At 38.4% G+C, this 24382-nt stretch overlaps 1 protein-coding gene across 5 annotated transcripts in view; it reads left to right on the top strand.

Annotated features, from left to right (window-relative positions):
• The first annotated feature begins 919 nt into the window (after positions 1–919).
• PHF20L1 (PHD finger protein 20 like 1) overlaps positions 920–24382 on the top strand; it is a 57621-nt gene continuing 34158 nt past the window's right edge. For 2 of the 5 annotated variants that reach the window (XM_066175734.1, XM_066175706.1), the window contains exons 1-9: positions 920–999; positions 2028–2133; positions 9433–9604; positions 9751–9835; positions 10594–10682; positions 13209–13271; positions 16827–17034; positions 17676–17807; positions 22670–22752. In XM_066175734.1, the coding sequence (XP_066031831.1) occupies positions 2051–2133; positions 9433–9604; positions 9751–9835; positions 10594–10682; positions 13209–13271; positions 16827–17034; positions 17676–17807; positions 22670–22752 (915 nt within the window). In that variant the 5' untranslated portion in view covers positions 920–999; positions 2028–2050. The remainder of the gene's footprint in view (positions 1000–2027; positions 2134–9432; positions 9605–9750; positions 9836–10593; positions 10683–13208; positions 13272–16826; positions 17035–17675; positions 17808–22669; positions 22753–24382) is intronic. The other 3 variants (XM_066175740.1, XM_066175724.1, XM_066175715.1) reach the window with 2 other exon arrangements.

Below are 24382 nucleotides of genomic sequence, written 5' to 3'. Positions count from 1 at the left end.
AGCAAGCAGCAACAGAGCAGTCACAGGGACAGCAGTGGGCTGGTCACACCAGCTGCCAAGCACCGACCCAGTTGCTCCTCATGCTGCTCTCAGCAGCATGGGGGGAGGCTGGGATGAATAAAAGCAAGAAAATCTGTGGGTCAGATGAAGTTGGTATTTAATGGGTAAAAAACAGAGGCAAAGACAGGTCATTGTGGGGCAGCTGCCTGGCCAGGGCTGTCCTGTGGCCACCAGCATAGGCTTTGGCACCTCCAGGACCATCTCAGTGGCTGCCCAGTCTTTTTCTCCCTCTCACAGAATCACAGATCCTGGAGTCACAGAACTGGCCAGGTGGAAGGGACAGCCGTGGGTCATCTGGTCTAACCTCCCCGCAGGGTCATTCTAGAATACACTGCTCAGGATTGTGTCCATTTGAATTAGTGGAGAAACTCCACACTCTCTTTAGGGAATGTTTCAGTGCACGGTCACCGCACACTGAAGTTCTTCCTATTCAGCTGAAACTTCCTGTGCATCAGTTTCTGCCCATTCCCTCTTGTCCTATTACTTGGCACCACCGAGCAGAGCCCGATCCATCCTCTTGACACTCTCCCTCCAGATACTCCTGGACGAGGTCCCCTCTAAGCCGCCTCTTATGGGGCCGTACAGCCCCAGCTCCCTCAGCCTTTCCTTACAACAAATGCCCCAGTCCCTTAATTAAACACCTTCCTTTCCCTCCGCTGGACAACCCCGTCCGCTCTCCCCTGTTTCTGTGGCGGAGGCAGGCGGCGTGTGGCGGAGAAGGCGGCAAGGCCGTACCACCCTCCCCAGGCCACCACGCCAGCCCGGGTCCGCCGCTCTTTGTCTCGCTCGCCCCCCGCCCCTGCGCAGTCACGTGCCAGGGGCGGGGCGCGTCGCGCGGCGGTGACGCGAGCGGGGCGCGGGCAGGATGGGGCGGTGAGGGGCGGCCGTGCCGGACAGCCCGCGGCAGCCGCGCCGGGCCCCGAGCGAGCCGAGCGGGCGGTAAGGGCCGGGAGCGCGGGGGCGGCCAGGAGGGAATGCGGAGGGAGCGCGGGCGTTGGGGCTCCGGCGCTTCCCCGCACGGCGACCGGGCCTGGCGGGGCGGCGCCCGCGGTTCTGCTCGCGCCGGGCCCCGCCCGCGGCCGGGGGTCCGGCGGGGCCTCCCCCGGGTGTGCCGAGCACTGAGTCCCCGCCGGGCCGCGGCCCCGCCGCTCCCTGCCCGCTGGGCCGGAGCCTTTGTGTCTCCGCGCTCCCGGCGCTCTCCAGCGGGAGCCCCGCTGGAGAACGGGGGCCGGGTGTCTCTCCCCCCGCAGTGCGGGGCAGGGAGGCTCCGACCCCGCGTCTCGGCGCTCCCGCTCGGCAAGTGCGCTTGGGGTGGTACAGGGAGCGCCGCAGAAAGTCACGGTGATAGCGACAGTAGTTGCACACAGAGGGTTTTTTTTTGATAGTGACTGAGCTGCAAAATAAAATTAGAAGCCAGTTGTGTCTGAAACTCAGTGCTATGAGTGCGACTCCAGAGTGTATAGAAAGACTCAAGATGGGCGTTTGTTTGTTTGGGGTTTTTTTGTGCCAATTTCATCTTACTTGTCCTTTAGGCAATGTTTATCTGTTCTTGGTAAGGTAAGTTTTTCTTGATTTTCTTTTTCTACACCCGACGAGAGCACACATGTTGGCGATAAGTAAATTAAAATTTTTCTTAAAAAGGATGTGAAAGAATTACTGTCTAGTACAGTTCCAGAGGTGAGCACTGTGATAATAAGTGAGCACACTTATTATTTTTTGACTTAAAGTTGATAACAGACTTTTTTTTCGAAGGGAAAGGAATCTGGGAAAAAGTATGTATGAATGTTTTTTGATGCTTTTTTTTTTGGGGCCCTGACTGTTTAGACTTATTTCTTTAAGATAAACTGTTAATACAAAATCAGGATCAAAGTTTTGCATCTTTTCGCCCTCTGGAATATATTTGCTGTCAATGACACATTTTAAACAACATAATGTGTTTTAATGCAACTCTTTTCCTTGCTTCAAAGGTGGTGAAAAAGACAATATCAAGATGAGTAAAAAGCCTCCGAATCGTCCTGGAATCACATTTGAGATTGGTGCTCGTTTGGAGGCACTGGACTATTTACAAAAATGGTATGGAAGACATGTAGTATTTGCTGAGAGCATAATTATTTTGGGTAGTTTGTGTGCTTTGCTAACTGATTGTTAAAATCAGTGCACTTATTAATTGACATTGTCCACACGTGAACTTTATGAATTTCCACCTAAGTCTGTTAAAACTGTTAGCTTTTAGGAAAATATTCTCTCTTCAGGAGTCAAGCTAAACTTTTCTATGGGTTTGTGTTTATTTGCTCTTAGTGTCTTGTGCAGCTTTAATAAGCAAAGAGCCTTTCTGGAGTAGGGTGGAATTCAGTGTCATGGCCGAGGTGATCTGTGTGTCAATGAGGCAAACTTCATGATCAAAGACTTCTTTTGTTTTCATTTGAAGGCATGCAAGGGGAGTTGTTTTGTGTTCAGTTGTCACACTTGACAGGTTAACAAAACTAATTCCAAAAAAAACCCCAAAACCCACAGCCTGAATTTGAGTTCATGGGATAGGCAGGTACAGTTGTGTTTGTATTAAACAGCTGGAGGAATGAAGTGCTTAAAACTGTGACCCTGACCACTCAGCTGGGTTCTGAATTCAGAGACTATAAAACGGAAATTGTGGGCACAGGGGCTATGCTGCACAGCATGTGTATTGTGAAAGGAGCTGTTCTGATAAATTGTTAGTAAAAAAATTTATTAAAGCTAGTGGGCTAATTTGTTGATGTGTGCTGGCCAAGCTAGTTGAGTTTGAAAAATCCCTGGTTTTGTTAAAGTAGGTGACAGAAGTAGTCAATGCTTCTACCTAGAAGTTTTTTCTTAGCTGCTCTCTGATTTATTAGGGCTAGGGAATGTAGAGGTGTGTACCTGCTTTTCTGCTGCATTCCTCAGCATGTTCCTGTAAATATCTGGTCCTGTTAACTCCAAGTGCTGTGAGAGAGAAATCTGTATTATTGACATGTCTGCTCCAGTATTTATGTGCTCTGTATAAAACGTTGTGTCAAACTTTTTATTTGTAGACCTTTGATTTTAATTATAGAAAGATTGTTTGACTTAAAAAAATGAACTTTAAAGGACTTGGTTTATAGAACTGTTCTTGTTCTTACCTGTTGCTGTAGACTGGGTTTTCAGTATATTAATTCTGTAACTGGATGGCAGGATAAGGAAAACATCCAAAAGAGAGCAATAAAACTTTATATAGCACCTTCTGTGATGAGAGATAGTTGGTTAATTTAATCAGGTAAGAAAAATTAATATGTAAAAATAGCTTAATTGTATATGTAAAAAAAAATCACCGACTATCCAGTGTATAGTTTGTGTCAGACCTGCCCAGCTTTTTCACAGGAAAGGGTTGTATGTCAGTGCTGGAGCTCTTGTCTGGGTTTGGATTGTCAGGCATGGGCTTGTCACAAGCTCTGCAGCTGAGCTGCTGGGTGTTTTCAGGAAGAATAGAATTTATCCTGAATTTTCCAGGAATTGATTTATCATCTGTACCACCAGATAGACCCAGGTCAAGTTTAAATGCATGTAAACTTTTGTGGTGCCATATACAGAAGAAAGTTAATATAAAAATTTAGAAGTTGCGGCAACAATGAAAACAGGACTGTGTTTCAAATGAACTAGTAATGCAAAATGAACTAATAATACAAAATCAAATACCTTATGACTGAAAATCTGTTTCATTAGGGTGTCAAGGGTTGCAATGATAGTCTTGGGATTTTTTAGTTGGCTTTCTGTTGCATAAGGGGGTGGTGAATGTTTTTAAAATTCTTTCTATATATAATCTGTTTGCATTCTGCTCATTTGCATGCAGAAATACATACTTCAAAGAAAATAAACTTGCTGAACTTACATGAAATCTCTTTATTATATTTTAACAAAAGCTAAATTGAAGAGTATTGGTATTGCTTAGCTCAGTCTTTCTGCAAGTGACAAGTTGAGAACACTTGCTGAGAAATAGCCTTTAAAAGGATTTTAATTCTTTCTCTCCATTTTTCTGAAAGCTTGCTGTCATCTAATGATCATGACTAGTTAAAATGTTAATCAAGAAACGCTTCTAGAAGATGTAAGAAAAATACAGTAAAGTATATTTTTGTTTTCTGAGGTACTTTTGCAGGTTTAAATTTTCAGCTGTGTGGTAGTTGCTGAAATTAAACTTGTGGCGTCCAGTGTTTCATTTATGTTTTGTAAACTTGTGAGATGTCATTGGTGTACCTTGACTATTTACTGCTTTGAAGCCCTGTAGTTTTAAATGAAGTTTTTGCAGACAGTGTTTGGATCAATGTTTGGATCATATCATTTGTCAAGTGCTGTGACAGAGTAGAAGAAAACCTGGTCAAACTGGTCAGCAAAGACAGGCTGTCAGTGAGCATGTTTGTTTTTGCTTTATTGTGGAAGTAACTGCAATTGCTGCTTTATCAAGTACAGCAGTTATGCTGTTGCAGGGGAACATCGTGCATGAAGAATTTGTACCACTTGTTCCATTTAAATTTACTAAAGCAAACTATGAACTGCAGCTCTAATTAAAACTGATATGATCATCTCTCGGCAGATAATAAATGAGATGGGATTGAAAATTATAAAATAGAAAATTATTAAGTATGTGAGATGATCAAGGGCTGGAGTGTGTGACCTATGAAGAAAAAGTGATTAAATGACTTCTTTAGCTTGGAGAAGGCTTCAGAAATCCCACTGTCAGCCTTCTAGTACCTACAGGGCCGTCACCAGCAAGACTTAGCCAAACCCTGCCAGTAGTTAGAGGACAAGACAACAGGCACAAACTGAAATGAGAGATTAGACTAGGTTCAAGGATAATATTTTTCCTCTTGGGACAGTCAAGCAGTGGATCAGGTTGCCTGAAGAGTTTGTGGAGTCTCCAGCATGGGAGTTTTTCAAGACTGGGGTGGATAAAACACTGGAAAAGTTCACTAGAAAACTTGGCTGGTTGCCATAGCTGACCCTGCTTTGAGTGGGAGGTTGGTCTAGAGGCTTTCTGAGGTTGCTTTCAGTTTGAATTCCCGTGATCTCATACAAAAAACTGATAAATGTGCATGCACCCTCTTCTGCCTCTTGCTGACAAAGCAAATCAAAAAGCAGCAGAGCTGCTCATACCTGCAAGTGCATGTCTAAGACAGTCCTTGAGCTGTTAGCTCCCACAAGTAGGGCACTGTCCCTGCAAATCTGATGTGTTTAAAGATGCATCTCTTCCCTTTTTAATGCTTTTGTGTGTGTGTGTTGTTTTTTTTTTTTTTTTACTCTAACTCTCTACTGGTTGTCTTGTAAGCAGCAGATACTGATTTGAAAAAAACGCTCTTTATTTTCTGAGGCCATAGTCCTTACTAATTTGCTGGATCTAAACTCTTAAGTTAGGTAATGAAGTGCAGATAGATGGCCCTTGTTTCTGGGATGGAAACAGCCCTCCAAAGTAGGTTAGTTGTCAGAGCAACAGTACTTCCTCTTGGTGTTTTTGATGATCTGGATGGATTTCCCCCCCGCAGCATGGAGGAAGCATTTTCCATGAAAGACTTAGAGAAATCTTACTTAGTACAGTCCTTGTTTTTGATTTCAGTTGACTGGGTTACCTGGCAGGTGTTTGAAAGGGTGGTGAAGACTCTGCTTTATATTGACTACAATATAAGTATAATAAATGGGGGTACCTAGAAATAGGTGTTTGCAGATTTTGCAGACACTGGAACACTATTTGGAAGAAGTCAGTATGGAGGGTATTTGGTTTTATATCCTCTAGGAGGTAGAAAGAAACACTTTTTAAACCAGTTTTGCAAAGGCAAGAAGTATCAGTGTGTTTGTAGTCTTTGTAGGTGCAAACTTGGGCAAATTTACTAATTCGCTATTTGCTATTTAAATAAATCACTATTTATTTAAATAGTAAATTTACTATTCTTTTTTACAGTTTGAAATGCCTATTGTCCCATTTCACAGGGCAATTCACTGCTTTTTGTTCACTTTTGAAGGGTTAAAAGGATAATGTAAAAAACAAAGGTGCTGTCTGTGTGGCTGTTAATGTGTGTTGAGTGCAGTGGAAGAAAGATTCAGTGGGGGATTTTTTTGGGTTTTTTTTGGGTTTTTTTTTTTTTTTGCTTACATTTTCAAGAAGTGAAGTGGGAAGTTTTCAAATTTTTTTTATTATGTTAATGTTAGAACAGTATTGCTGCCTGACCAGGGCTTCACAGTATAAGTTTTAAAGCCATATGAAATTCTGAGATTTTCCAAAAATAATTGCATAATTCTAATAGGTTGGAATTGCCAAGATTGGAACCTGAGAATTGAGGGCATGCAGTGTGTAAACTGGGCAGATAAATTCAGCTAACAGCAGTTCTGTTGTTCTCTCTTTGAAAACCAGGAACAAACCCCCCTGAAATTTGGATGAAACTTCATTTGTGATTACTACATACTCTTTCCAGCACCTTTTTGAAAAAGCACACCCAAAATTGGTGGAGTATTATTTCTTCCCATAAAAGAAACTCCTTGATTATTGAATTTTAATTTGCTGGTATGAGTGGGTTTTTTTGGTGTGGGGTTTGTTTGTTTGTGGGGTTTTTTGTTTGTTTGTTCGTTTTTGGTGTGTGAAATATGAAGAATTTTCCCTCAAATTTTAGAATGTGTTTTCTTGGTTTGTGCTGATGAAGTGTTAAATCTGGTTATATATCAGTTTCATTGTGATGACTTAGTGTGGCTTACCTGCTGGGGGAATTAACCTGAATGAAAAGTTGTTTTTGCCTTAGATATTTTTATTCTTTGTTACTGTAAAGAATGATATTTGTATCCCCCTTTGCAGTATTTCTTCAAATGCTTACTTGTAACTTTGTCATGGAAGGAACTTCCACATAAAATTTCTGAAGTGTCTGAGATGTAATAATCTTGATATTAATCTTTTTAATTCATGAACTTGATTCTTTTCAGTAAGAATACAAAATTACCAGAAAGGTCTTTTTATGCAGGAGATAATTTGCAAGAGTAAGTTCTGCAATACATACATTCTGCTCTTTTCCACTGTGGGATCAGTGTTGTGAAATAGTACTGTTTGTACATATTTGTGGCACAATGTGGGGCTAAATTTAGTGGATATTGAGAATAATAGTTTGTTGCTAAATACAGAGTTGTGTTTGGGTTGCCTAATAACCGGTTGCATATGTCTTGGGTGCTTCCATTTCTAAGGACACACCATGGACTATTAGAAAGACTTTGATAGCAGAAATTGTATTTAGCAAAGAGCAATTAACCTATAAATACCTTGAGCTTCATGTCTTATCTAAAGTGATCTCTAATGAGAATTAATATTTTGCTTATGTTCTTCTATTAACTGATGCTAACTTTTTCTGTTTTGATTTTGTAAATATTTTAATGTCCTGATTCTTGGCTTGCTGAATCATCTTTATAATCTTCATTTTAAAATGTTTGTCTCTAAACTGTGCTCTGCATTTTACTTTCCCCTCTTACATGGTTTGCTCTTTCCAGGTCAGTGCTGTATTTTCCCAGTTTAATCCTTCTGTTGTCTTCTCACACAGTACTTGGAGTGGGCTCGTCACTGCTGCTGACCAGAGAAAGCTCCTGGCCATAACAAGGGAACTGCTATAGGGATGGGCCATAATGGGAACAGAGGGTTTGCACTGGAGATGTGTCGGAAAAGGGGAATTCTCTTTCAGCTGGTTGACCCTGAATTTTGTAAAACAACCGTAGTTTTGCATCACTGGTGGTTGGCATGAGATAAACCTAAAATTTCTGACTGTACTGGGGAAGGGCATCATCGTTCTTGGCTTCCATTTTGCTGCTGCAGCACAAGCTCTCATTTCTGATTGCTGCAAAATGAACTTTCTCTGCTGTTGCTTTTCTGGTGGTTTTCCTTCTTTCCCTCTGTTAAATACCTTATGTGTAATCCTTCTACTTGGAACCCTTAGGGTACATTGTTTCTCACACATTTGCTGTAGTAACAGTAACTTTATGTTTTCCTCTGCTTTGCTCCTCTTCCTGCTTATTCTGAGGCTTAGTGTCAAGTGCTTAATTTGAAACTGGAGCAGTCTGGAAGATGAAAACAATTAAAAGTTTTATAATAAAATTTATAAGTGGAGCAGCATATGGACTTAAAGAAGTATAATCAGAGGCAAGGCTTAGGAAAACCATCTCATGGCTGACTTGTTTTCTTGAAGCCTTGTTCAATGTTAAACTAGAATGTTGCTGCCGGAGTACAGGTTTGGCCCCTGAGTTTTACATTCTGTTTTAATGCAGCAGACCATCAACTTCACATTCTTGTTAGATTGTTGTTGCTAGTCTAGAGGGCGAAGTTGAAAGACTTGTAAAAGTGTCTTGAAAAAGATTTTATTAGTGAAGTGGCAAATGAGAGTCTTCAGCTTTAGACCAGGACTTTGTGGGGGTTTTTTGCCAGTTCAGTGAGAAAAAGCTGGGGTCTTAAAGAATAGGTATAAAATTATTTAACATTTCCGAAATATATGGATGAGTGAAATGCAACTAGAGTTTGAACTGTCTTTGAATTCTGATGTGAGGGTGAAATGTGCCTGCAGTAGAAACCTAGAAAATCAGAGAGATTTTCTTAATCAGCAGCTCCTGAGATATTTAAATGTTGGGAAGCTGTATACATCATAGTAGTTGTAGAAGCAGGATAGGAGAAAAAAAGGAGTAAATTGAGATTGGCATCTTTTGCTTTAATGTGCAGGTCCAGTTACTAAGAAATAAGAAAATCCTGTACTTCCTGATAACTTATATTTTGGTCAGAACATAGTGTTAAAGACTCCTTTAGCACAATCAGTATTTTGGAGAGGTTATGTTTAAAATTGATGATGTTGACAGGTTCACTTTATATGTCAGTTGCCTTTGTAGCTAAAGAATTTGCAGTAGGCTTGGTAATTGGTTGCTCAAGCTCTGCTCTTTTACTGTTGGTCCAGAGTAGTACTTGGTTTGTAAAGCAGGTTGTGAAAGTTAAAGGTGGCTGTCCTTTTCCTGTGTTTTGTTTTTTTTTTTCCATACACAAGTTGTTAACTTTAGGGCAGCCCTAATATAAATGCTGGTAAAAATAATTAGTGATGTAATTAACTTTCTTTATTTTTAGGCAATTCTATGCACTTTTGGATCTGTTTCAATACTTCTTTGAAGGGCAGAAGGGGCTGGGTTGTGCTTGATTCCAGTTTTCACTGTTGTGTATAGATTCTTGAACTAAATATTATCCAATCCATTAAGTTACTCAGCCTTTTTCAGACTTGGAGAGTTTTCAGTACAAAGTGTTAATACAACTTTGTGGAAGGTCATGTAGGCACTATTGTGTCTAAACCAAGAAACAAACTTTTGAAACTTAGCAGTTTGTGTTTAACACTGCAGGTATCCATCTCGAATTGAGAAGATCGATTATGAAGAGGGGAAGATGTTAGTGCATTTTGAGCGCTGGAGCCATCGCTACGACGAGTGGATTTACTGGGACAGCAACAGGTTGCGACCTTTGGAGCGACCAGCCTTAAGGAAAGAGGGCCTGAAGGATGACGAAGAGTTTGTTGTAAGTGGCACATTTATTTCATCTCAAACTTCTGTAAACTGCTTTGCTTGTCTTCCTACATTAAATCTATCTAGCACATAATACTTAATGTTTAGGGAAAAAATCTAAATAATTTAATTATCAATTACTAAATTTGTTTAAAATAGGATTTTAAACCTGGAGAAGAAGTCCTAGCTCGTTGGACAGACTGTCGATATTACCCTGCAAAGATTGAAGCAATTAATAAAGAGGGTATGTATTGCAATGGTCCATGGGTAAGGTTTACTTGAAAATGCTGTGCTCTAGATTTAGTCTGCTTAAAAAGTGATATGGCTATAAAGTTTTCCTCGCTGCCCCAATATTATGTGAAAATGATTTTATACATCGAATTTAGTAAAATGTTTTTTATCTATATCAAATTTGAAAACTGAAATTTCTCCTAGAAGACAAAATGCTTTTTTAATGTTTTTACTGTTTCAGTGATCAGAAGCTCCTGAGCACAGTCTTAGGACTATTTTGTGCTATTGTTGATTCGAGTTAATGTTATATTTAAATTTTCATAGTTGTTTTAGTTCTCTTTATTGAAGAAAAAACAATGGAAATAGGAAAATAAAAGAACACTTTAAATACTTCACAATGGTGATATTCCTAATGAACATAAGTTGATTTTTTTACTGCAGTTTAGAGTAAATGAGACCAGATATAAGTTGAACTGTTTCCCTAGTGTGGCATCTTAAATATTACATAACTATTTCAATGAATTGTGAGCAGAAATGACTCAGTAGCTTAAACATACTTGAAGTTGTCCAGCTGGACAAGGAGTAACAGTATTAAAGCAGGGTTTCATTGAAAATCTCATATGTGGTTTTTAGTTCCTCTCTCGATCCAGACTAGTGGTAACACCTGGTTACTCTTTTCATACAAAGTAACACGTGAAACATAAAGCTTTCATAGTAACAAGGTGTGTTTGTTTCTTAACTACTCATAGTGATTCTGTCAATCATTTCTAGGAACATTCACAGTGCAATTCTATGATGGTGTCATTCGATGTCTTAAAAGGATGCATATCAAATCTATGCCAGAGGATGCAAAAGGGCAGGTAAGAATACTCACAGCAATTGCTTTTTTAGATTTCATGTAGTTGTTTGGGTTTTCATAGTTTTGTTTGGTTGTTTGTTTTGTTTTTTTTTTTCCTGAGTACCTTGAGACAGTGGAAGTGTCAGTAGCACAACTGGATTTAGATTAGTCTTTATTCTAGGCCCTGCACTGCCTTGCTTCACCAGTTTATGGATGATGCCTCAGAGTGTGCTGCTCAAGTGGCCTTGCCTCATTGAAATGTCTGGCTGCTGGACACTCCATTGCCAATTAATCTGTTCACAGAGCCTTGTCTTACAGAGTTTACAAAACCAGGGGCATCCAATGACTTTTCCCTCTGGTGTCTTTTCAGGAAAAACGTTGGGGTTTTTTTTTTTTTTTTTAGCTTGTCAGCAGTCTGTGCTGCTGATTTTTTTTTTTTAATTTATTCCCCACCCTCTGCCCATGTCGTTTGTTTGGTACTATAAGAGCTTTTTGATCACGTGTTCTTATGACATGACTTTGGGTTTTTTTCCCCTGTATCAGCACTTTAGGGCAATCAGACAGATAAGTATGTCTTGCCTCTTACAACATCCAGTTGCTATTAAAGAAGAGATGCTGAATAGGAGTTGAGGAAGACTATGAAGTAGAGATCATGATTTCGTCACTAGGCCTATCTTTACTAGTGAAAGGGAAACATCATTGAAAACTCTTAGATTTTTTCAGTGCAAATGCCATTGCATTTATCTTGAATGGCAACTGTGTTTTCATATTTAATAAGAAATTACTCCACTGAAACTATTTAAGACAAAATCCATGAAAGCTGGTCTTTATTTGCTCTTAGTTTTCTTCAGAATATTTCTAACTTTGCAGACTTCAAATATTTCATAATTACCATCGTAGCCATCCATATTGTGACCAGGACAGATGGATGATTGAATTGGCTTGCGAGCATCTCCACATCATGGCCTCCAGGGCAAAGGTAGCTGTGTGGTAGGGTTGATCCTCTATGTAAGGGACACTGGACCTCAAATAGTGCAGAAGCACTGCATTATTTAAAAGATGTTTCCTGAAGGAGGTTAAACTGAAATCTACAGTCACACTAACCCTGTCTTCTTGCTGAAGTCTTACAGTAACTCTGTTGAACCAGTTTGTGGTATTTCAAGGAATGCTGTCAGTTTGACAATAAGTTAAGAAGTTTGAGTGTTTCTTTTTACTTCATGAAAAGCAAAACTTGGGTAATGTGATTGTGGCCGAAAAGAAATAAGCCTTTTGTGACAGTGGAAAGAGCTCCCTGATTCTGTCCTGTGCCTTTTCTAGGAAGCAGTGTTGTGTCTAATCATGAGTTACTGCTCTTAGGCCACAGGCAATTTCAGCTTTAAAAAAAAAAAGTAAATCCATTACTTCACAACCATTATGTTGTCCAGATTTGTTTGGTGGCAGTCCAGCTCATCTGTTATTTCTAACTTTTCACAGTAGTTGAAAGTTATGGTGCCACTTATGCATCTTGGGAGTTGAATGTAGTCTGCTTCAATGAAATCTTGAGAAGGAATTAGGGGCACAAATTTACACTTTCTGAGATGGATTTAGAATTTTTAAGTTGTCTGGATACAAGAACACCTCCAACTGGGCTTCCTGTAATGCTGATTGGTACTAGTTGTAGCATTTAATCCTGCAAAAGTTGAAATAAGCATGAAAATCTGTAGCTTTCAAAGGCAAAGATTTAATTTTTCTTGCAACTTCTTTTGCATATAATGCAATGGAAATTGTTTATTTTTTTAAGTGTTTTTGTGATATTTCAGAATGAAAACATGAACTAAGATTTGGTTGAAAATCAGTTAACTGAGACTGAGCTTTGTTTAAACCTCAAACTCCCATGGATCTTTTTGTTCTTTTGCATTATTTATTTTATAAGAAAATATTTACTAAAATTTATGTAAAGCTTAGGAAAATGCCAAGACTATAAACTGTTTTGAAAAATTACATAGAGTTTTCAGATGCAACACTTCATGCATCACTTAAACTTATAATTTGTATTTTCTGTGTTTCCAAACTAAAAAATACATTTCCAGAGATGAGTGTAAGCTTAAGATACTTCAAGTTCTAGTACATCAATAAATTTAACAAATTTTAAGATCTTTGTGGAAGGTTTGTGCTAAACATGCAGAATTCAAATTACTTGGAGAGAGGTAGAGATTAGTTAATACGTTGATTTGAGCGTAGTGTGATTCGAAGGAAGAGACTGTAGATGCTATAGCACTCAAACTATTTCTGAGTTGCAGCAGAAGTGTGTTTTAATAAGACTCAGTTGTGAGGGTGGAAAGGCAAAATTTTTAAAGCGTGGAAAATGTTTGTTTCAGTGCAATGAGTCTTGAGGCTCAGCTGTGGTTCAGATCAGCACAAATTAATCAAAATCGCATAGATCTGTGACTAACAGTATAGAGAGGAAAAAAGGGGATATTGAGACTGCCCTTGTGAGAGAACATATGAAATATTTGGATAACTTACTTTTTCTGTTTCATGTTTTTTGTTTTATCTTCGATGTAATCAGGCGCGCGAGAGGGAGCAGATAGCGCCGGAGCTGAGATTAGTGACGGAAATCGAACCAAAAGAAGTGAGTTTTGAGGAGGGATTTGAAGGAGAGGGAGGGGACTTGGCACACAGGAAGAGGAAGCTGAGGAAAAAGCATGGATTTGTGAATGGGCCAGAGGAAAAAAGAAGATGTGACAGGAGACAATGTGAGCCAAGATGTAGGTGGGGCAGACTGTGTAGAATTGAAAGGTGAGGGTAAGGAATCCAGGCTTGATGTGGAATCAGCCAGTCAATAGATTCATGTTTTATGTATGTGTATGTATGAACGTGTGGGAGTTGGAAGTTATGGTGTGACAGAAGAGGAAAAAGCAGCTGAATCTTTAGTACTGTGGAGAAGCCAAAAAAGGTGGTGGTTGTAGGCAGGTGAAGGGAGAGCGATGTATGTGTGAATTCTGCTATTGACGCAAGGGTTGGAGTTTGGAAATTATTCTGGTTTTGCCTTCCCACTGTTGCAGGATTATGGTTACACAAGGAATACTTTAAAATTCAAGCTTTTTAGCCAATTGATGTGGAAGGCTGTTGGATAATTTCTGCTGATGTATTTCTCGATCGTGCAATTTCCTGTGTTTTGATTTAGTGAATCTAATTAGCATAATGACAGTTTTCCTCAGTAGTCATAAAGTAATGCTTTGTTTTCTAACTGCTGTGGGCCATTACTATTCTCCTGTCAATTTTCTCAGCTTACTTGAAAGATGAATTTTAGTAAGAAAAGAAGAAGGAAATAGACATTTTGGATGTATTTTATTTTATATTTTTTTAAAGTTACATGTGTAAATGAGAAGCTCACTGATGTGAGATACTGAGGGAAGCGGGAAATCAGGCTGGATGATGCAAGGTAACTGGTTCAGAGTTACACAACTACTTCCAATAGAGAGACCATGTCAGAAAATGAAAGACTAGTTGGGTCTCTTAATTTCTAATGTGTTCATATTTTGGCCCTTGGTTTTGTATGATCTGGGAAATTGTCCTGTTATTAAAATTTGTAGCTAGTTTCTGTGATACCTGTGATATTTACTGTCCTGCTGTTATGGTTGATAGAATAGATGTATACTATTAGCCTGAGGCAGATTTCAAGAATTATTGTGCTTTAGGATCCCACTATTATTCTTCAATTGTTTTGTTAATTTTTTTGTAAAAAATCTGGCAAAGACACAAATGTATCTTTTTGAAGGAGGAATTCCTGTGCTCTATGAAAGAAATATAGTCACCTTAGTGTCTTTGATGCTAAATAATTCTCACATGTGAGGAGCTGTGCTGCTGAGCATTCACTCAGCAGGAATTCAAGGTTAAAAAGCAGGCATTAACTGTGTCACTTTAGTGCCTGTATGTTTACTCCAGAGTCAAAACAAAAATGGACCCACAGACTTTCTGAACAATTCAGAATCACAAAATTGTTTTAAGTTGGAAAGAATATCTTGATATAATTTTGTCCATTCCAATTGCTTAAGGTTCTCGTCACTGAGTTTAAATTTACATGTTAATCTAGGAAAAGAGTGTAACTGTCACCATAATGAATGTATCTCTTCTCTGGATTCTGAATGAACAACCTTTGTTTGCTTCATTGTTATGTGTCTTGTAAGCTCCATGTTGTAAGAACAGTATCCAAACAGTGAAATAAAATACAAAGAAAACCGCAAAACCCCTTTCCATGTTGCACCAGCTGCACTTGGACCAGGATACCTGGTTCAGCATCATCTTTTGAAGCTTGATATCTTCTGAAAGCTTTTGATTCCAGGGTGCTTAGCTTGACTGAAAATTAAGATGTTCTTTAGAAGCTGTTTTGAGGCAGGCTGCACTCCTTCCCCTTCCCACTTTCATCATAAGATCTAATCTCCAACCATGTTACTGATCTTCTTCATCCCTTGGCCAGGGTACAGTGTAAGACTTGTATTCTCAGGTCTCCTAAGTCCTCAGCACCTCATATAGCTCAATCCCTTTTTGTCCTGCTGGATGGGCAAGGCTCTGGATGGACTGGAGCTAATAGATGTGCTCGTTGTGGCTGGCCAGAAGAGAGGTATGTGTGCTTTTGTCTGACTCTGCAGCCGGCAGTTAGACACGCTCCTTTGTGCTGGCATGTCACCAAATGGCCTCAATAAATGCCTGTTGTGTGAGTATGGCCAAAGTGCTTCCAAACTTTGCTGCAGGCTAGTGTGAGTGTCTGCATCTTGCACTGACAGTGTGGACATGGAACACTTCATCTTAGAGGAATCAAAACTGTTGTTGTTTCTAAGTATGTAAGCTGGTGGAAAGAGGCATAACCCATGTAAAGCGGTGATTTAAAAGTATTGAACCATGGAAAAGGAAAAGCATAATGCAAGGAGAATTAACACTGTGTTATGGTTTCCTTATATGTCAAAGTAGGCAAAGGAACCCTCAGCAGAACAGAAACTTGAAAGATCTATAATATGTAATGGGTGGGGAAGAGGTTGCATTGAAACAAGATTTGTAAAATCAAGCTACTTTAGATGTCTTGTGCGATGACATAACAACAAGGAGATATTCCAGAATAAAATAGTTTGTATTCAATTGGGGGAAAAAAAAAAGTACTATTTGTAAAGCCCTCATGGATAACTATATAAATAGTCTTTTTCATATTTTTGTGTGTGTGTGGTAGTCCTTGTAATTCAGAGCACTCAGATGCCTAATTCTGACTGGTTGATCATTTCTACTGCCTTGTATATTGCGCATAACTTCTCAACAGAAGAATTCTGTACCTCAGTGTTGTAAAAAGTTCAAAAAAATACTTTGATCAAAAGGATCAGGTTACAATTTTTGTAGTCAGATTGATCCCTGACATTCAGGAGACATGAGGCAGGAGTCTCATCACTAAGCTAGTGGAAGGAGCTTGGCTTAGCTGAAGATGTTCTCTCCATTGGCTTGTAGGGTGGCTTGACTCGGTCTAAATGCCAAAAAGTAGGTTAGATTGGGATGTGTTGTTCATCCATTACATGTTTCTGTATGGTACAAATTAACAGTTATGCAAATGACACAATTACCTTAACTATAGATTGTGAAATTCAGTCATATTATACTTTATTGAAGGTAGTGAGTGAAACCTGTGATATGTAATAGAAAAGTGTTAAAGAATCTGTAGTTGCTCTAGAAATAAAGGTGTAATGAGATAGGAGTTATCCCTGCTTTATCAATTTAGTTCAGGAGGAATTCCATGCAGCTGGACACTGCCTTGAGGCAATTGTAGCTCTGCATAATAGGTCAGCAACTATGGAATTGTTTGTTTCAGAGCCAGAAGGGTAAGAAAAATATCAGTCTTCTGGGACTGGGAGATCCTGGGTTTCTAAAGTGATGACACAAAAAGTAGTTTAACAGGGAATTTGTATAGTCAGAGTTCTATATGCAGTGGTTTTTGAAAGGTTTCTTTTCTTTTTATCCACGTGGCATACAAGTTTATTTGAACAATTTGGGAAAGTCAATTTTACCACTCTTTGAGTAGTAACTGTAAAAATAAATTGAATTTCATTTGAACATTTCTAGATAAAGTTCACTGGGTTTACGAGTATTTTCTGTTTGAGTCTTAGGCACTTTATAATACTTACTCACCATTTTTTCCTTTTTGGAGGATTGGATAGCTTTGGTAAAAGCTGCTGCTGCTGCAGCAGCCAAGAACAAAGCAGGAAGTAAACCTAGAACCAGTGCAAACAGCAATAAAGATAAAGAGGACAGAAAATGGCTAAAAGTCCCTTCAAAAAAGGAAGAAACCTCAACCTCTACAATCATGCAGGAAGTTCAAAAAAAGGAAGAGGAGCCTACATCTAGTGACACATTTGGTAAAAGCACATTCTATAAATACAAAATTTTTTTTTTTCTGTCGTGTTGAACTCCTGTTGCTAATTTTGCAGTTAAGTAATAACCAATATTTCTAGAGGAAAATGTCTCATTTGCTATTATGATAATTTTCTGATATATAATGGTAATCAGTTCAGAAACTACTTTTATCAGATAAATCTAATTCAGTCAGCATTTACTGCTTGTGCTAAACTTCTGACTAGCTTTATCAAGAGCAGAACATAGCTTTTTATTAATGATTTCATTGTACACTTTGGTTGATATTCCTGCATCTTCTTGTATGTGTGAGATAATCCCTGATCTTGTTTTAAAAAAAAAAATGTAATATGCATGATTTATCCATATTCAGGGGTGTTTGAAACTGTATCTGAGTTGATCAGATTTGTTCATTTAAAGTCTTTAATCCTTATTTTTTGTTCAGTAAAAATTACAAATTTTGAGATAATCTTAATTTATTTTTTCAGTATGTAATTCTCGATCTTCAGAGTGTGTCATTTTCCTTCTTTATAAACATTTAAAATTTCTTTGCTACAGTATTCTATTAGCAGTTCTGAAATATTTAAGTATTTTGGGTGTTATGCATTTTTGAAATGTGAGTTAATGAGGCTTTTCTTGTGTTTAGAAGTAGGATTTCCTGTAGTGGATGTTCCAAAGATGGCCTTTGTGCAGGCAGAGAGCACGTTATCACACAAGAGGAAAAGTAATCTAGGCAACTCATTTCAGGCAAAGAGAGCTCGCCTAAACAAGATCACTGGTAAAAGACTTTTTTTTTTTTTTTTTGTTGTTGGCTTTATTCTTTTCTCATGTAGTGAAATTTTCATGCTTGTAAAGAAGGTGCTGAAGTAGATTGCATAGAAGCACATTCATGAGGCAGATGGTCACTGCAGTCTGTACTTTGTTAGAATTTGAGAGGAATTCATAAATGGTAGAATATACCTGGTTCATAAATTAATTGCAGACTGTACTGGGTCTTTTAATTTTTTAGTTTAGTAGCCATCCTGAATTGATCGATTTCTTAGGCATATTTTACCTCTAGCTGTACAGTTTTCCCCATTATTGGGTGAATTTGGGTTTATATAACCACTTAAGAATGTAATGAATTGCATACTACCACTGTAAATTAAAGCTGTAGTTAGCTGTGGAGAAACAGAAAATATTTTTCATAAAGTGAAATTATTTCTAAAAAGTGTTTCTGATTTAGAGATATACATCCCTACAAATTGAGGCTATAAAGATCTGAATTTTTTTTTGATGTTTAAGCATTCATTCCCTACCTTTATTGCTCAAAGGCATTCATGGGAAATGGGGATGTTACTACAGAATACATTCTATACAACAACAAATGAAATAATTGGTTCTATCATTAAAAGCTGAAAATTGCATTTATTGCAGAATTTAATAGAAATTTACTTACCTGTGAAAAAAATTATTTAAATTTATATTCCTCCAGATAAGACTGTTGTGTTGCTAGCTTTGATCCTGTCAGTATTTAGGACAAAGTTTGTACCTGTGCTGGGAAAGTATCAGATGCATTTCAAAAGCTTAGTTGAAAAAGGTTGTGATGTCCCTCCCTTAGCAGAGGAGCCCTTGGACACACTGTAAGATCGAAATTCATTCCACTCATTATTCTAGTTAATTATATTTCATGTGAAGGCTGGTAAACTTTTCTGTGCTACAAATGAGAGGGGCTTTGTTTGTGGTTTTTTTGGTGGGTTTTTTTTTTGTTTTCTTTTTTTGGGGTTTTTTTTGGGTTTTTTTGGAAATAGATAAAAATTCTCACTTGTTTCTGTTAAACAAAAATAACCTGGTTTGCTAAACCGCATAGTGAGAGGCTTTTTTCATACTTGTTTTGACTTATCCAGCCTTTCACTGGTCTGCAGTGGAGGATGTTTAGTCAGTTTTCTTTTGAGAGTGGTTCTGTTTCAGTCTCTCAATCAAGTAAAAATAAAATGGCACAAATCATGGAATGGTTTGGGTTGGAAGGGACCTTAAAGTTCACCTACTTCCAGCCTTGCTGCCATGGGCAGGGGACACCTTCACTCTAGACCTGGTTGCTCAAAGCCCCGTCCACCCTGGCCTTGAACACTTCTAGGGATGGGGCATCCACAGCTTCCCTGGGTAACCTGTGCGTTACCACCCTCACAGGAAAGAATTTCCTCCTCATATCTAATCTAAACCTCCTCTCTTTAAGTTTGAATCCATTCCCTTTTGTCCTGTCATGACATTCCCCTGTAAAATGTCCTTCTCCAGTTCTCTTGTAGACCCCCTTTAGGCACTGGCCTATAAAGTCTCCCTAAAGCCTTCACTTCTCCAGGCTGTACAACCCCAATTCTCTCAGCCTTTGCTCACAGGAGAGCTGCTCCAGCCCTCTCACCAGCTCTGGGTCCCACCTCTGGATTCACTCCAGCGGGGCCATGTCCTTCCTGTGCTGGGACCCACGAGCTGGACACAGCAGTGCAGGTGGGATCTGAGCAGAGCAGTGGGGCAGAACCACCTCCCTCATCCTGCTGCCCACAGTGCTTTTGATGCAGCCTAGGAAAGTGTTGGCAGCTCATGTCCAGCTTTTCATCCAAGAAATTATGAAAAGGATCTGTTCTTTTCGTATAAAGGAAGCAGTCTTTAGGAAAACCCATCTTCTGCCTCCAGGGTTGTCATTCCTGGAAGGATCCTTCTTTGATTCCAAGTTTTGTTAATGGATGTCAAATTTATCAGCCCTATTTCTACTCTCCTTTCCCATACTACATACATTTTCAGTTAAGTTCCAATTTAGTTGCTGCCATGAGCAGTAGTAGTGTAACGTGTAGAGACTGGAGATGTATATTGATAGAGCCCTGTTAATTTCTTTCCAATAGCCGTTAGTAGCAGAAGATACCAAAACCAGCTGAAAACCTTTTACCTTTAGGAATTGTATTTGCCTGTGCTTGGATAGATTCTTATTACCTCAGAAGCATTATGAGAATCATAGTAGTGATACAGGTTCATACAGACTGAATTGAATAATCAAACCATGATTTTGCAGACATTGACTGTGTTACCATTTTAAAAACTGTTTTTAATCACTGGTTTTGGTTTTGTTTTGACGTTGTTTTGTTTTCTGGGGTTTTTTTTAATGTCTTGTCTCCACAAGACATACTTGGCTAGCAGAGGATGTGTTACCTTTTAGTGAAAGTGGATTAATCCTTTAACTACAAGAAGAAATTTGTCATGCCTTGTAGATACTTTGTTCTCAAATTAACACACTTCTGCAGTTCATACCACAGTCTTTTATAACAGTACATTTTGAAAACGCAACTGCTAATGATCAAACTTTTTCTTGACACATGTTCCTTTCTTATGCGTTAAATGCTTGTATATACAATATATACTTGCATTGTGTAATTTTTGTCTCCAGCAAAAGCTTTTAGATTTGAAGGAAGGTTGGGAATCATGCTGGTGTACCCATGGGAGTGGCTACAAAATAATTAAAGCATTGTAGCTGTTAGAAAAACATTCACCAGGTTTTTATGGCTGTATTGGGGAAATAGTGCAAAACACTATTGCAGGAGGCTGTATGAAGGGAACTGTTCCTGGATTTCAGTTCAGCATTCAGTATTTGATGCAGAAGGGTCTTCTTGTCTGTCACAAGGCCCACAGCTTCATCTGGTGGTCTTTGCTCAGCATTCAACCAAATAAGTTGCTTCCTTTGCTCTTTCTTTTGCTGCTAGCACTGGTATCAATTGCATTTCCCAAAGGCAAAGAGTATCTCCTGCTAAGCACATGTTAATGTCATCTTCCAATTAGCTTGTGCCTCTGTTGGAATGTTTGCTTCCATGCCTTCTCTTGGTGTGTTGGTACCTAAAACCAGATAATAGCTGCAGTGAGCTTGCAGAACAAAACATTCCTGGCTCACTGTGCCACTCCCTGCTTTTGCTTTGTTAGGTTCTCTTACAGACAGAGGGTGGTGAAGCTGTAGTCCTCGTTTGCAGTAGCTTGTGAAGTTGCTTTTGTCCTACAGGCATGGTGCCTGGTTAGAAAAATACTTCATGGGGTAGAGAAAAAGGAAATCATAAGGATTATATATTGATAGATCTGAATCTAGATTCATTTAATAGCTTGAATTTCTGAGCAGAGATCATCTACCTAGAACTAAAAATCAGAGAATCCGAGAATCACAGAATGGTCTGGGTTGGAAGAGACCTTAAAGGTCATCTAATTCCAACATTATCTACTAGACCAGCTTTTTCTAAGCCCCATCCAGACTGGCCTTGAACTCCCCCAGGGGTGGGGCACGCTTCCTCATAAACTGTAGCTTGGTTCTTTTGTATTTTAAACTCAACTTCACTTGATTCTGAAAATGATTTTATGCCTTTTGGTATAAATGTATGATTACAAAGATAAAGAACACTGCAATTTTTGCAACTTGATTTATGTAGGATAATTTGAGTTAAAAAATATTTATTTAAGTCCATAAAACCTAAATCTGTAGTCTAATGCAGAATGAAAATCTTGCCTGATAATGTCATTTTCATCTAATAGTATTAAGGCAGTTTCTGCTTTTCAGTTAACCTTAACTAAAGCATAACTTAATCTAACATAAATAGTAAAAGAGATAAAATACTTGGTGTTTATTGTTGAATGCTGAAATTTTTGTTTTGTTTTGTTTTAATGTCTTGGAACAGTTCCTGAGAGCCCAGACTTCACTAATTTATAATTCCTTGGACATTGTGAACTTTAATTTTGGCCATATCTGATTTTTTATGGAATGCAATAGCAATTCTCTCTGAATCAAGTTATTTTTGAAGACTTCAACTCCTCACTCCCAGTATTGATATTCCCAGAGATTATAAGAGCAATTTTTAATCAGATTTATGTTTTTTGAGTTTTATCAGTTCTGTATTTTCTTAACGGTGTAGAATTTCCTTCTGTCTCTGCATTGTTAGGCAACGTTACTGTGTGAGGTAGAGCTGAAGCTATTGTGATATGCTTTGCTGACAGAAAGCTCTTGTATTTATATTCCCCTTGTCTTTACAGATTTTTTGTTGTAGTGATATTGTACATAAGTCTGTGAATGAAGTTGCATATTCTAATATATTATTTGCTCCCAATATGGTCATCTTATTGAGGTAATTTGGGAGCTCCACCGCTGAGAATATTTGTTTGGAAATTAAATCTCTTGTTGTATTATGTCTAAGAAAGGTTTGCATGTGTTACTGTTAAGAAATAGTAATACAAATTCTGATGTAAATTTCTCAAAGACTGGAAAGGGGAGAGAGAAAAGTTTTGTAAGTAATTCTGATTTAAAATTTTACTTATATATCATACTTTTGGTTTTAAAGCTCAAGTGCTTGGGCTTTGGAAGAATGGCCAGGCTTTATTTTAGAATTGATAATTTGATTTTCTTCTTGTCAGTAAATATGCCAAAGAAATGCTTCCTATGTAAGCATGCCATTGTTGGAATGTTCTTTAACTTTTTGTTTTCTCTAGTTTAAAGTGTTCAGCTTTGTGTGGAGCCATTTCAGAAAGACTCATGTTGTAGATTTATGCAGTTCATATTTCTCGTCTCAATATTTTGCTTCTTTTTCTAATTCTTGTTGCAAGGTGCTTCTAACTAAAAATATCTGCAACTTTTCTCCTAAGGTTTATTGGCATCCAAAGCTGTTGTTGCAGATGGTGCTGAAAAAAAGGAAGGCAACAAAGAATCAGCTCCAGTCCTGGAGCAGGTATGAAATGGTAGAGTTTGATTCTTTTGCAAAGTTCCCACTGGAGTGTGCCATGGAGATGTAGTACCTACAACATAAAATTTTTCCCCTTCAGATATAACAGGGAACTGAAAATTTATCTTATGTTTACATTTCTGGCAGAGCCAGAAGTATGGAATTTAATTGTCTCTAAACAGTGTTGACTTGAATTTCAATAATGAGCTCTTGTGTTAGAAAACTAACAGAAAACAAAATAAAATAAAGTCTCCCTGCAACACGTTTGAGGAGACCACTGTCCCATGGTCCAGTTTTATAGCTGGAATGATGACTGGCTTAGAAACAGGCCCGTACACAAATTTGATTTGTGTTTGAAACAGGGTTTTTGACATCACATAGAACTTCTTTTAGAAGAAGTTTCTTTTATATTGTAAGAATTTGGTGTTGTAGGCTTGTATGTGTTTTATGAACTGCTCAATGAGCCATACATTTTGCAAGGGTGTGTATTTTAATAAATACAAAAAAGAAACTTTTAAATAATGTTAAGGGTCTGATTTTTAAACCTGCATATTGGCAGGATCTGGAGGCTGCCATTTTGTCTTTGGCTTACTGCACTGTGTTCAGGCATTGCTTGACTCCGAATTGTGCATTATCTTGCATTTTAAAAGGGCTGAATGCCTGAGCATGGTAAAGCAAGCTAAGGATGAACAGTAGTCTTGATTCAGGACATCTTTGTTTTCCAATTATTTAAATCAGAGCCTTAATGTATCTTTAATACAGCTTTTTTGTATGCATTTTCATTCTTCCTTAACAGCAGCATTTGAACAAAGTAGCCTTGCTGCCTGCAAGTTCTTTAACAAGCACTTCTGTTCTTTAGCCCCGGCACACTCTATGAACAGTCCCTACCCCAAACCTGATTTGATATTTTGGTTGTACTGGTTCTTTAGAGCTGATATATAATTGCATTGCTCTGGTTTTTCCATTGATGCTGCATTGGATGGAGTCAATGGAACCTGATTTTCTGTTTTTGATGCTGTCACTGTCAGGGCCGGCGGAGCCACTGCGGTGCTGGTGCATTGACCGATATTTTGCATAAAGGTTTACAGTGTACTGACATGACATTCCATTTCTCAAATTTTTGCATATTAAAGATGCTATGATTTTCTTGCTACTGTGTGTGATATTTTCAATGTGCAAAAAACTGTGAAATGGCTTACAGCATGTTGTTTTTGGGAGAATCATTACAATGTAAATCTTGCCATGCAGAATCCCATTGCGGTGAATGGGACTTTGTGGTTTACATAGACTGTGTATGCAACAGTATAAACTGCAGTGCATATTTACTATAACCTTTTTGTTATTTCTTAGACTTAGTAACTCGGCTGTTCCTGTTTTATTGATCAGATATAAAAAACAAGATGTCTCTGTCATTGTTTACATGCTAATGGTCTGAAAAACCTCATTTTTTGGAAATAATAGTTAAGCTCCTTTAAAGAGGCATCTAAAATTGCAAATTGTCCTATTCCTTTGTGTCTAACTAAAACCAGAAACCTCAGAAATATTGAAATAATTGACTGCGGGGAGGAAAATCTTTGCGCTTAAAGCTTTTTTTGCTGAGTTCCTGCCCAAAATGAAATTAAAATGGCCGAGTTAT

This window comes from Chamaea fasciata, unplaced genomic scaffold (assembly GCF_029207755.1).
Source record: "Chamaea fasciata isolate MVZ Bird 193981 ecotype frontalis unplaced genomic scaffold, bChaFas1.0.hap1 SCAF_1, whole genome shotgun sequence".
NCBI classification, from domain to species: Eukaryota; Metazoa; Chordata; class Aves; order Passeriformes; family Sylviidae; genus Chamaea; species Chamaea fasciata.
The sequence above is the reverse complement of the archived record's forward strand: the minus strand, read 5'-3'. Positions and strand labels throughout refer to the sequence as shown.